This window comes from Apaloderma vittatum, unplaced genomic scaffold (genome assembly GCF_000703405.1).
Source record: "Apaloderma vittatum isolate BGI_N311 unplaced genomic scaffold, ASM70340v1 scaffold7447, whole genome shotgun sequence".
Lineage (NCBI taxonomy): Eukaryota > Metazoa > Chordata > Aves > Trogoniformes > Trogonidae > Apaloderma > Apaloderma vittatum.
The window spans coordinates 1-14,313 of NW_009724448.1; the positions used below are offsets into that span (position 1 = coordinate 1).

Genomic DNA, 14,313 nt, shown 5'->3' on the forward strand with positions numbered 1-14,313 from the left:
GTGCGGGAGGGAGGCGGCTAGTCGGAGCGGCGCAAGGGGCTTCCGACTGTCAGGTCTACCCGGCCTTGACTAGGGCTGAGTACGGTCCTGAGTGCGGCACGCCTTAAACGTGACTATTTCCAGGGTTCCATTCTTATAATAAGGTTGGTATGAAAATAGTTGTCACTTAAACCTGGCTCAGTGGAAACTGGAAACTGAAAGGTCGCTCTACCTAAAGTAGAGCTGGACAAAGCAAACATAACCAGGACTTTATGATGGGTATTTAGAACATGTTGGGATTATTTCAGCAAAATAACTATTGTGTGCATTAAAACAAAAAAACAAACAAAAAAACCACATTGAATAGGGGATGGTTCATGTGTTGTTACAGTGTAAATCAGTGACAAGAACCAAAACCAGGCTCAATTCCCCTTCACAGACTGTTCAATGTGATCAGAGCAGCAATTTCAGTAGTAGTTTTGCAATTCTGTAGCCTGTTTTATTATTGAATGTTCTCTCTTTTTTTTTCTCTCTTTTTTTTTTTGGTTTAAATATATGGAAAAACTGCTTCTCATGAGACTTCTAGCCAAAACTCATGAGAGTTTCTGGCTGGGCGTTGTGGTTTGGCCCTGGCTGGAGGCCAGGTGCCTACCAAAGTGGCTTCTATCACTCCCCTTTTTAGATGGACTGTGGAGAGGAAGGATACAAGAGGCTTGTTGGTCAAGATAAGGACAGTTTAATGAAGCAAAAGCAAAGGCTACATGTGGAAGCAAAGGCAGACAAAAAGGTTATTCTCTGTTTCCCATCAGCAGGTGATGTCTGGCCACTTCCTGGGAAGCAGGACTTCAGTATGCATAGTATGCATACTCTGGAAGACAAACGCAAATAGGGAATGCCCTCCCACCCTTTCCTTCTTTCTCTTAGCTTTTATATCCTGGCTGATGTCATATGGCATGGAATACCCCTTTGGTCAGTTTGAGTCAGCTGGCCCGGCAGTGTCTCCTCCCAAGATCTTGCCCACCCCCAGAATGCTGTTGTGGGGAATGTCAGAAAGATCAAGCCTTGGTGCTGTGCGAGCACTGCTCAGCAGTAGCCAAAACACTGGTGTGTTATCAGCACCCTTCTAGCTCCTGATACAGAACACAGCACTATGATGCTGTGGGGAAAATTATCTCGGCCAAACCCAGTACTGGCACATAATGATAGATGCCTAAAACTTTGTGTTTAGGACAGGAGATTATGTCTTTAAAAGAATCCCTCTGGCTTCTGTGATACTCTTACTGGGACTCTTGAGGCCGAGTGGATGGCAGGGTGCCTACAAGCTGGACAGAGAGGACAGCGAAAAACATAGAGTATTAGCATAGACATCTGGTAGGATGGTTACGTGACACCTAACTCTGCATCCAGCTCTGGACCATGAACAGATTCGAGATAAGTTTTTCATGCTGTTTTAAAATACCTTCCTTTGATGCAGTGCCAGTGACACGATACAATAAAAATGTTTAAAATGATACAGTATTAGAACTACCTCTAAAGCCTGTACATACTCAGTGCAGTATTGATAAGGTATTATTGGTTAGAGGCCTGGGTCATGCCGAGGACCACATGGCCCTCAGCTCAGCTTTATTCAAACACGCAAGCTTTTGGAAGCAGTTTTATGAAATTGAATGTGAGCACTTAATTTAGCGTAGCATGGGAGGAACAGAATGTTACCGTGTTGTGGTCCTGCTGTGGTGTTACTGTGTCTTCACTAAGAATCTCTATTTAAATGAGCTTAAGAGGGGAGTTTGCATTGATTCTTTGGGTTTTCTTTCGTGCTTGGAATTACTTGCAAGTAAATGTGGTTTTGAGAGGGGAATTATCTGAAGGATGCCCCACAATGGACAATTTCTGTTTGTTTTCTTGTTTTACAATGAGCCAGTTTCAGTCTTCATTGAAGAACAACTCTAGTTGTAATCTCATTTCTAAGATTAGTGAACTAGTTCAGGCTTTAAGCATCACCTAATCAGTGCTTTAGGTGGCTTTGTGTGGAAAGGCAAGTGAGGAGGTTCAACCGTGATCTGCATAAAAACCCTGAACACTTGTCCTTCAGAGTGAGAAAACTCAAAAAGGTGAGGAAAAAATGTAGTGTTATGATATTTTGGGTAAATTGACAATTACATCTTTATGTTGTGGTTTACTGTGACTATTGCTACCAAATAGAACTGCAGTTCTACTGCACCAAAGTATAAATGTGAAAAAATATCAGACAAGTTTAATAGATGTTCATCCTGAAATGGAAGTAAAAATATATCTTTTCTTGTGCTATTTTTTTTTCCAGCCTGGTAATCCGTGGAGAAAAGGATGAACAAGCAGTGTTGTGCAGCAAAGATAAAACTTACGACATGAAAATAGCAGACACCTCAAATATGCTGCTGTTTATTCCTGGTTGTAAAACCCCAGAGCAGCTGAAGGCAGATGAGGCATCTTGTAACATTATTCATTCACAGGTATGTCTTTCTGGGTTTTGGTTTGTTTGCTTTCATTCTCTAATTTTTTATTCTCTTTAATTTCTTGTATTTCACCCAAGATGCATATGTGAAACCCGGCTGGGATTCAGTTGCCTAAACATACGTTTCTAATGCCTTTTTAGATGCCTTGTGGTATTGGTCTGGCTACAAACTGCCGCTGCAGAAGGATGTGAGTCTCCTGTAGGTTCTTTGTATATTGGACAGCCCCAGGAGGATGTCTCAATAAGTACACTTCATAGACAGGGGGCATGCTGTACCTTAGGGTGTCCAAAATGGTTCTAGAGCTCATCTTTAGGCAACTGAACTTTATCCATAATGTATGATAATTATTGTTCCTAAGAAGTTAAAACTTCAGTTTATTTTCAGTGGATAGTAATTACTTGTGGAAGGTATTAAAAGCTTTCAGAGAAAACCTAATTTCTCAGTGTTAGCAGCTATTTTTGAAGAAAGCTGTTTGCAGATGGATTCTTAGCAGTGCAGATTATACCATGGTATGCCGGAATATTATACAGAAATATATTCAAAGGTGACTCTCTTTCATTAGCATTGGGAAAGATTTGTTAGAGTGAATGATTTTCATAGTTCTCAGTTTAAAGCATTTGTTGTTCTCTGCTCTTCTGAAGCATAGTTAATAAAATTCTACTGAAAATAGTTAGGCAAGTATTACTACTAGGGCATTATTTACTGTAAAGGATATAATGACATCTCTGAGGCACAATCCTGCTTGTCCTTAGGTGAATCAATAATAATAATAATAATCACTACGACAGCATTTCTTCTGTGAAGTCAGCAGTTCAGCTAAAAGAAAAAGTTAATTCATACCGAAGTGGATTAACCAGAAAGTGGTATTCTTCCATATTCCTTTTTTGCGTGTTTAATGATCTCATTAGTCCTCTGAAGTCACACATGTCAACATTATAAATATGATTTGCTTAGGAATTAGGCTGGACTTGATGATCTCAGAGGTCTTTTCCAGCCTCAACAATTCTGTGATTATGTAATTACTTTTGGAGTTTTGTTTCTAAGAGCTTTCTTAATGTTTTTGAAAACTTCACATGGTGTATTGACGCTGCAAGTAGTGAAACATTGCAAAAGATACTATGTTTTCTTAGAATGTTGGGCTGTTACTGCCCTTAAGCAGTCTTGGTGCTGCTCTTTGTACCACTTGCCAGGCTAATACAGCCAAAGCATTTGCCATTTTACTCACCTTATATGAATCAGTTCCAGATATGACCTTTGGGTTATAAATTAGAATTACTTCATTTTCTAAGCAGAGTATGCTCTGTTCACTACCAGATTGCTCAGAAAAGAATTTGACATGAAAAGAAATCTAATGTTTAGGTAAATACTGTTTGTCATGGACAGGGAAAAAAAGGGGTAGAAGTTTATCAGGAAGTTAGCATTTACTTGAATTTTGTGCCAAGCAAGCTATGGAATAGTCAGATTAAAAACTGAGAGCTTTCTCTGCATTTGAATTTGGATAGGACTTCTGCACATTGGTGGTTTGTTTATAGTTGATTTAAATAGAGCATTATTTTATACTCTTATGGTATTTTTAGTGGATATTACAAAAAAAAAAGGCTGTCTGGTGAAGAAGTAGTTAGGGTATTTCAAAGGACTACCTGGGGGCTTTTTCATGGAGGTTTTTCTTACAAGAGGCTAGTCATTGGGTCACAAGTCGTGAACCTGGAGCCTGTTCTGCCTCTGCCATTCTGTGCCATTCTCTGCGCGGCCTGAAACTGCGTCAGAGGAGGTTTAGGTTGATCTCAGGAAGCCCTTCCTCATGGAGAGGGTGCTCAGGCACTGGGTTGCACTGCCCAGGGAAGTGGTGGAGTCACCGTTCCTGGAGGTGTTTAAGGAGAGGCTGGATGTGGCACTTAATGCCCTAGTCTGGCCGATGTGGTGGTGTTGGGTCATAGGCTGGACTTGATGATCTCAGAGGTATTTTCTAGCCTCAATAATTCTGTGATTCTGTGATTTTTGAAGTAATTACCTTTTTCATAAATTCTTGTTCTCCATGACTAGATTGACCATTTTGCTGATAATTTTTGATTCTGTTTAGCTCAAAGATAAGCTCAGTAAGGTTATCTGAACGCAAATGGTAGATTAAAATGTTCGAAGAGTCGCTGTTTTTCCTTGTAGATTGCTGGTTTCTCCAGTAACTATTGGGAGTTAAGGAGGTGTCGACCGAAACTGAAGAAACTGAGGAAGCTTTTAATGGAAGATCCATATGAAGGGCCAGATAGTCAGAAAGATCAGACTTCAGTATTTTCAAAGGTAAATCAGCTGTGTAAATTACTTTCTTTTACTTATTAACGGGCAAACTAAAGTGAAGATGCATTCTTAACTAGAAAAGTACATTTTCTCCCATGATCTGGGGAATCTAATTGCTATAAATTGCTAGCAGTGTTTTTTAAAGTCCTATTTAATATAGTCATTCTTTGCTGAAATACTCATTTGAGTTTGGTGTTGCTTAGCCTGATAATGCATCAACATACTGTCCAGCAGGAGTGGCATAGCAGGCAGAGGAGACCTTTCTGTGTTTATTATATTTTTTTTAATATGTGAATGTTCCAATAGTACTTACTCCAATTTTTCTTTCGATATTCTTACACTGTAAGCAACAAAACTTTATTAGAGGTGATTAAAAATGATGTAAGGTGGATAAAGGAACTGATGAAGTCATATTTCATATTGCTTTACGTTTGGTATTGCTTCCCTTTACTTCATTCCTCATGATAACTTCTATTCCTCCTGTATCTCCTACATCTTTACCATAGCACCCACAGCACCAATCTGTGCTTGACATTCTGGGAATACAGGTATATTACACATGGCACAAAGACTTTCCTCTAGTTAGACAGGTTTTTATATAGAAAAAACCTTGAAGAAAATGTCGTAAGTTACAGGAAAGTCTTCAGAGAGTCTGATAAACCTTAGAAAATTCGGAGTCTGGGGAAAAAAATCCAATCTTCTAAGTCTTTTTTTCCTTATACTTCATAATGCATTTAGCACACTTGCTAAAGGAGGAGTAAGGATAAGTTGTTTTATTTCCTTCTTTTTTTCCCTTGTTGCAGTATACAACAGAAGATTTGTTAAGTCTGATTCAAGCAAGTGAAGAAGAAATACTGCACCATTTGCAGGTTATAGATGCCTGCAAAATTGAAGGTATTCATCTCTAAAGAATACTATTGCCTATGAGGAAATAACTCTGGTGGTGGTGTGGTTTTGGGTTTTTTTCCCTAATTACCTCCTTTTTCTAAGGCCCATTCCACATCCTTGTCTTTCAAGGTGCAAGATCTGCTTCCATATTTCCTGTGTTCTCGGCTGCTGTGAAGGTGATCAAAAGGATAAAAATAAGCAGGCATTGACCACTCTGGCTTTTCTCAGGGTAGTTCATCTTTGCTTCTACAACACTGGCATCAGAGTATTCCACTCATAGCATAAATATTTTTTGGCTTGTTGCCCGCTTCATGGATGAGTGGCTACTTCTTTCACAGTTCTAGAGGCAAAAAGCAGCCGATCCTCAGTTAACCTCAGCTTTTTCATAGTCTTTTGATCCTCTCAGATTGGATTTATCTCACAAGTGTCCCTACCATGTGAGGCAAGGCTGGAACAAATACCTCACCTTGGGATAGGATCTACTCATCCTTCACTTGGCCATGCCCAAACCCTTACCTGGACATCAGGTGACAGCTCTGGAGGTTTTCAGGCCCAAACCCCTGCTTTAGGACAGGGCCAACTTGGAGGTGGCTTCTCAGGGGCTCAGCTGGTCAAATTCTGAATGCTTCCAAGGGTGGAGATTGCACAATATCTGTCCAGGCTGTGTCAGTGTTTGACCATCCTCAAAGGGGGAGAAAACCTCAACCAATCTCGTAATACCCAGCTGGAATTTCACGTGTTGCAACTTTTGCTTGTTGCTTCCCGTCCTATCAGCGAGCACCACCGGGAGTAGTTTTGCTCCATCTTCTCTGTGCTGTCCCATTAGGTGGGTGAGGACAATCCTACAAATGACTTTCCCTGTCACAGCTGCACAGCACCGTTGTACCAGATCTGTGCTTTGTCACATCTGGATTTCTGTGAACTTGGCCAGACCTGAGCTGCCACTTTGCAGGGCCGGTGCAACCAGTTCTGTTCATGCAGTTCTGTGCCTGAATTAATTATTATTTTTTTCCAGATCTGAGTTGTCTTGGAATGGGATTTGTAGTGCCCTTTTATCTGTGGCAGTTAATCTACATATAAAGTTACGAATAATTGGAATTATTTTATTTCTTGATCCTTTACATTTGCTCTTACTATTCTGTTCTTTTTCTCATTAATCCTGAAAAGGACAGAATGCTCTGGCTCTGTATTGTAAAGGTGTGATGTAAATGGCCAGACTCCTGCAATTTATCTTCAGGGGAACAGAATTAAGGTGTTCATGTTTTCCTTCCTATGATTTCCTGTTTGGCAGGATACTGGAGAATTCTAGAATTTGACTATGAGATGAAACTCCTGAATCACGTGACTCAGCTGATAGACTCAGAGTCCTGGTCTTTCAGTAAGGTTCCTTTACGTACCTGCCTTGAGGAACTTGGATCTTTAGAGCCCAAGTAAGCAATTACTTTTTAGTACGTGGTTTGAGCGCGGTGCTGACAACAATGACTGACACCAAGGTCATGGGTTCGATTCCCGCTTGGTCCCCATGTGTTGCCTGGTCTAGTCGAGAGGTGGTGTCCCTGCCCATGACAGGGAGGTTGGACTAGATGATCTCTAAGGTCCCTTCCAGCCTAGGCCATTCTATGATTCTATGATGACTTAAAATTGTCTACGGTCATTAATAACTATTACTAATTACAATCACTTTTAATTATTTAATAGAATTATCTTAATTATTTAATAGAATTATAGTCTTATAAGTATGGTTTCCAGTTGCCATTTCTTTGGCTCTATAACATACAAGAGCATTAGTAGTTTAGATAGACAGGTGAGTAAACTGATTTTAGTATCTATTGGTAATATTTCCATTGATGCAGTAGCAGAAGCATTACTGCTGAAGTGCAAATGATGGAAGTAGCACGTACTTGAGCTGTAAATTGCTGACCATCTTGAAATACTTGTTCTGAAGCTAGAGCTAGCCAAAAATGTTTAGCTTATCTCTTGTCTCTGACTGAGATGGTGGTAGGATTTCTGGTATAATACTGAATTCAGATATTAAGAGTTGAGTTTATTGTACTGCCATTTGCAGTCATGAAGTAATTTAAGATTATCATTCAGACAAAGTCTTAAGTTTACAATGTGTAGTGTTGTCCATTTATTTGGCTTTTGGCTTAAGAGGAAATCTTGCTTTAGTGTTGGTGTCTGCAGTTAGGCTGTAATTTTATGCTGGAGTTCTAGAAAAATGCCTGCTATTGTGTAAGGAATAATTAACAGCCAAATTTGTGACTTGCATCACTTCTTATTGGAAAGAATTGACATTATAAGAGTTTCTTTTCCTTTTGACGTTTCCTAGTTATGTCTAGAAAGTGGCAGACACTTCTGGGAGTGACGTGCTGAGTTAACTCCTGTTTGTCCCTTTTGTCCCCTTTGTCCTCTTTTAATTTGTCTTAAATTTTTATCAGTTTGTTCATTTTAGCCACGAAGATGCATCCCATCCTCCATTCACCTTGGTTTTTGTTTTACTTTACCTGTTCCTTCATCTTCTTGGTAACTTTTTCTGTACTCTCCTAAGTAACTGTTTTAATACTTGATATCTTATTTATTTATTTTTCAGAGAGATGATAGAACATATTCTTCTAAGCTATGGAAGGAAATACATTGATGATGGTAAGTCTGGATGGAAAGCATATTTTAATTTTGCCTGAAAAATTCATGAGTATTTGCAGATTTCATGAGGATGACCCATACAAATTTGCTAAGATGCCAGTAAAAGGAGGGAGCAAACAGCGAGCTAATAATCAGTAAAATTGTTAAAGAAAGTGTCAAAGGAAAAAGGACTTAAACTGTACTAGACACTAGGGAAAACTCAGAAGCTGTCAGAGATACCTGAAGTGATTTTAGGTGTCTACAAGCCATGATTTTTTTTTACTGACAACAGATGACTTGTAAAATTGAGATGGAATCTCTTTAGATACTCTAGGAGGTCTTTGATATCGTACTTAAGCAATTAATTGTGGTGCTGTGAATAGTCAATGCACATAGATCTCCCTGAATTCAGCTTGCCTGAAGAAGATATCTGCATTAATCCCATGAACTGAACCGTGAGGTCATTGACTCTGTTAGTTAAATTTCTGTTGCTCATCTCACATATACACGTAACATTTCAGTGCCTTAATCTGAAATCTTTCCCACGGTTGCCTTCGTCTCTTCTTTGGCTAAAGCAGGAGTAGTGTTCAACCTTAAAGGATGTAGGGAAGTAGTAGGAGTGACAGATTGTGGTCTTAGAATATTTAGGCAGGCTGCACAAGGAACAAGTTTGAGTTGCAGGAAGTCCATGTGACTGAAAAATTGGAAGGAACGTTGTTTAGAGAATTTTAGTCAAGGCAGGGGGAATGAAAAGAAATTCTCCTTATTTCCTTAATCATCTCATATTATAAGGATGATTAAAGGAAGTAAAAGTTTTCTTTAACTGTTCAACCACAGACAGCAAATGCTTTAATACAAGCCATTCAGAAACAGGAATGAAAGTTGTAGGAAAAACAGTGTTACCGTGGAAAGGGGAGACATATTAGTTTATATGAGTGAACACTGTAGCTCAGGCAGTGCTGCACACACACATAATATTCTGCTTAATTTGTTCTTGGGCCTGAGAAGACACCATCATTTATCCACAGTAATAACAACTCATCTTACTCCTAGAGGAAAATTAAAAACAGGATACTTGTTTAATAGAAGACTGTAGAACAGAATAGAAGTACGAGGCTGTTCTCAGTTCTTTTATCAAAAAGCAAGAAGCCAAGATACACTGTTTTTTGTTTCTTGGCAGGGGAGGTTTACTTTCAAATGCGTGAAGAGAAAATATGCAGAGCTATAGCACAAATGCTTTTGCAAAATGCAGTGAAGTTCAATCTGTCAGAGTTTCAAGAGGTCTGGCAACAAAGTGTCCCAGAAGGGATGACAACAAGGCTTGATCAGCTTAAGGTAAAAACACGAAGTGGGGGCTCTTTTGTGAGTAGGCTGTGAACTGACTTGTGTCATATGTAGATTTCACTGGTTGTGTTAGCCCTGTCACCTTTCAAGTTAAAATACTTATGACATCCTCTACGAGCACCAGTAGTCTGGAATCATGACAGCTCAGCTTTCTGGAAATTTGGCATGTTTCCTTGTTTGAAGAAAAATTGCAGCTGTGCAGTTAATACTTGTCAATATAACTAGAACAGAAGCTGAAGTTACTGTCGAGCTGCCTGTACAGACAGCTGGTAGAGTGACAAGCACCACGAAAATCCTTTTGCTCCAAGGATGTAGAGAGATGTTAGGACTTAATGGATTTCCCCATCCCTTGTCAGAAAGGAGATGATACGTACTGCCTGTAAAACAGTGCCTTTATGATACTTTTTCACTTTGCCTCTGGCAGTGCAGCTTTAGAAGGCTTTGGAGGTGCAAAGGACAACTTGTATGAATTATTGCTAGAAAGAAGGAAGTTTAATTGTTTCATCTATACTTAACATTTTCTCTGATGCTGTTCGACAGGGCATGGCTCTTGTGGATAAAAGCTCAAGACCAGAAACCATCCTTCTCTTAAAGGTAGAAGACTTACCTGAAGACAACCAGGAAAGATTCAACAGCTTATTCAGCATACGAGAAAAGTGGACAGAAACAGATATTACACCTTATATAGAGTAAGGATATGTTTATTTTTTTTTAATGTAATTAAAATTAATAGCTCTGTCTTATTTGATTGAGGCAGACTTAACTGAAGGATAAAGCTCCTGACATTAATAATCGGTCTCCATATTTATAACCGAAGAGCTGCAGAGCAGTAGTGCTCCCTATACCCTGTCCCTCGTTCTTTTGGAGGTTAACACAACTTTCAGTGTTGTCTGGAAGGCTGGGGAGGACATGTGACCAGATATAGATGGTAACCCAGAAGCAACTGTATCAAACCTTTGAGTGGCTCTAAATTTACTAGAGTATAGTTAAGTAGCTCAAAGCTAACTAGAGAACAGTTATAATAACAACCAACTAGCCCCCACCTAAACACTAAAATCCTTGTTTCTGAAGTAAATAATGTAGTTTTGCCTGTTGCTTAAACGTCAATCCAAATTCAAACTTTAGGTAGTTTAAAGCATTACATGACTGTTACAGTAGTGTTTATTTTTTCTCCCAATGCCCTAATCCAATTTATTGCTATATTTACAAGTGTATCACGGATTTGTTTTCTATGAGAATCTCTCTAATGTCAGTGTCCTCTGCTTTATTTCCTCTGTAGAGATTTATGTGCAGAGAAGCAGACAGTTGGTGCTCTTCTGACAAAATACGCTCGTTCCTCAACGCAGAATGGTGTTAAGGTTTATAATTCTAGAAGACCCATCTCGTAACAAGGATTGTTTCATGAACTGAGAGGACCGAATGGAGTAACAGTGAATGTTGCTTGTTGTTGCCTTCTGGAGAAAGGAGTTGTCAACCAATATATGGTGGCTTTGAGTTTAAGCAGCAAAGCTTTTCGAACGAGTTCTATTTTCTGCTCAGCTAAGTAGACTGCGAGGGCACTTTGCTCCTTCTGAGAAACCCTGGTGTCAGCAGCGCTTGCCCACCTTCCTTTGCCCACCTTGTTTTCCCTTTGTGTCTGCAGTTGTGCCAGGAGTCAAGCTACTTCTTGAATCCACTGTAGCTGTATATCCATAAACGGAAGTCTGACATTAGAAGTTAAAACCTCTTTGATAATAACTGAATTGATCAAATTGATTTTAACAGCAAAATGGAATGTTTAGTCTTTTGCCCATTAGTGAATATTCTTTAAGATTTCATTGCAGTGTTGCCATTTTGAATACTGCAGACGTCGGCAAGCTCGTGAACAAATTATTTCTGATTAAGAGCATGCTAGTCTTAATTTTAGGATGCGGTTCTTCTTGTGGTCATGTCTGTGAATAACATTGGCACAAGCTCCTTATACTTTAACACTTCGCAGAACTGCCTTTTAAGTATTACAAAAAAACAAATTGCAATCAAGCATGAAGATATGAGAGAACAGTTGGACATCACAAACTTCCTATAAAGTGCTATTAGAATGTAGCTAAGGTAAAAAATTAATGTTTTACAGAAGACTACCTTTGCTTTTTAAGAGAGCTTATAAAATTTCGTAATATTGGGTTTTTTAAACTTTCTTATGGCAAATAACTACACAGAAATTTGGTCTTGAAACCTTAGGGTAGAATATTATCTGGTGTAGAGCAATGAAACGGAATTGGTTTATGATACTGTCACAAAATGGAGTGCCTGAAATTTAAATTTTTTAATCATTAAAAAGGACTGTTTGCATGTCAGTGAACCATTAGACATTTTTCAGTTTTAGTTTGTTTTTTGTTTGTTTTTTTTTTAATTAACAATTACAGGTATACAAAAAGCATTTGCTGCATCAAAGTCAGATGTAAGGTATGAAAAACCTTGGAATTGCTAGTGTGCTGAATGCAGTCTGAGGGAGGAGAGGAAAGAAAGAGTTACATTTGATTTGCAGTTTAAGATGGATGTGTGCATCCTGGGATTGGTTATAGATGAATAAAAACTACTTCCTGAGCTGTGCTTACTCTGGATGCCAGCTCAGTTCCCTGCACTCTGCATTTCTGAAGAGTGCCAGTGTGGTGTCTGACCCGGTTGCATAGACAAGACACTCAGCTGGCTCATCCCACCTCTGCCAGGCAGAATCACCTTGTTCACTGTCCAGTCTCTACAGCTGAGGTCCTTTCTTTTAATATCACCAAAAGGTTCCCACTGAGACATCAGTGGTGATATCTGAATGTGAAAGCCTTGGAATGATCTTCCACTGAAACATGGAAGGTTCTTTGGTTGAAATTCACAAGAGAATTAATAGTTTTGTTGTCTGTGATATATAATAACGCATATTTACCCTGGGTTTTGATTGTGAAACAATTTAAGTATTACATGAATAGTGGTGTTATCATAGTGCTGAGGTAATTCAGGTTTATATAAACAATTTTTGTCTGACTAATCTGATATCCTTCTACAAAGGTGTGACAAAATGATGAAGAGAGACCAGTGGATGTCATATACCTTGACTTCAGTAAGGCTTTCCATACTGTGCCCCGTAACATCCTCGTAGGTAAACTCAAGAAATGTGGGATAGATGATTAGACTGTGAGGTGGATTGCTAAATGGCTCAGCAACAGAGTTCAGAGGGTTGTGATCAGCGGCACAGAGTCAAGTTGGAGGCCTGTGGCCAGTGGCGTTCCCCAGGGATCGGTGCTGGGTAGAGTGCACCCTCAGCAAGTTCTCTGATGATGTGAAACTGGGAGGGGTGGCTGACACACCGGAAGGCAGTGCTGCCATCCAAAGAAATCTGGACAGGCTGGAGAGCTGGGCAAAGGGGAACCTTATGAAGTTCAATAAGGACAAATGTAGAGTCCTGCATGTGGGGAAGAATAACACCAGGCACCAGTACAGATTAGGGAATGTCCTGCTGGAAAGGAGAAAGACCTTGGAGTCCTAGTGGGCAGTAAGTTGTCCAAAGAACAGTAGTGTGTCAGTGTGGCCAAGAGGGCCAACGGGATCCTGGGGTGCATTAAGAAAAGTGTGTCCAGCAGGTCTAGGGAGGTTCTCCTCCCCCTCTACTCTGCCCTGGTGAGACCACACCTGGGATACTGTGTCCTGTTCTGGGCTCCCAAATTCAAGAGAGACAGGGACCTACTGGAGAGAGTCCAATGGAGAGCTACGAGGATGATTAAGGGACTTGAACGTCTCTCCTATGAAGAGAGACTGAGACAACTGGGGCTATCTTGAAAGGAGATGGCTGAGAGGGGACCTTATTAACGTATACAAATATCTGAAGGTTGGGTGTCAAGGGCAAGGAGACCATCTCTTCTCAGTGGTGCTCAGCAATAGAACAAGAAATACTGGGTGTAAGCTAGAACATAAGGAGTTCCACCTCAACATGAGGAAAAACTTCTTTACTGTGAGGGTGACAGAGCCCTGGCACAGGCTGCCCAGAGAGGGTGTGGAGTCTCCTTCTCTGGAGACTTTCAAAACCCGCCTCGATACGTTCTTGTGTTGCTGCCCCTGGGAAAAAAAGGGTTGGACTAGGTGATCTCTAGAGGTCCCTTCCAACCCCTGACATTCTATGACTCTATTGATCTGTAACCACTCTGTGTTCACAGCGCTTCTGATTAGTTTTGTCAGACAGTGAAAATGAGACCATGCTTTCTACACTTCGAGAACGTCTGATGCTGAAAAGGCTAACTCCATTAGCTTCTTTGATGACAGCATTTAAAGTAAAATAGATAAATCAAAACTTGCTTATAATAGAACAAATCTCAGATATGGATATTGTGCCCTGATAATGTAACTAAAGACACACCACAGCACACCTAGGGGGGACAGAAGAGGGAGAACTCAATCTCATTTGGTGGATTTGAGCCATGTTTTTTTGTCGTAAACCTTTTTTTTCTCTTCAAAAGTTAAGACCGCTGCGTTTCAGTATCTTCCTGGGAGTGGGTGTTGGGTACGGCCTCGAGTCTGGCCGCTCAGTAAGTTCAGGTGTACTGAGGTTGTGAATTTCTGAAGATTTAGGCGTCGGCCACTGGAGCTTTACTAGTGCAAACGCAGCGGTGTGTGCACACCACGCGTAGCGGCACAGCCCAGGATCTGACCGAGCTCCCGGGCAGCCTTAGCCGCA

General features: G+C 40.2%; 1 protein-coding gene across 1 annotated transcript; it reads left to right on the plus strand.

Moving 5' to 3' along the window:
- Nucleotides 1–2,299: 2,299 nt before the first annotated feature.
- Nucleotides 2,300–11,005, plus strand: DSCC1 (DNA replication and sister chromatid cohesion 1; the record flags this gene model as incomplete). Its single annotated transcript, XM_009872490.1, has 8 exons — nt 2,300–2,468; nt 4,632–4,766; nt 5,567–5,657; nt 6,943–7,081; nt 8,242–8,294; nt 9,454–9,608; nt 10,158–10,306; nt 10,897–11,005. Coding segments are annotated over 8 exons (1,000 nt in total), but the record flags the coding sequence as incomplete, so codon positions are not given.
- Nucleotides 11,006–14,313: the final 3,308 nt, after the last annotated feature.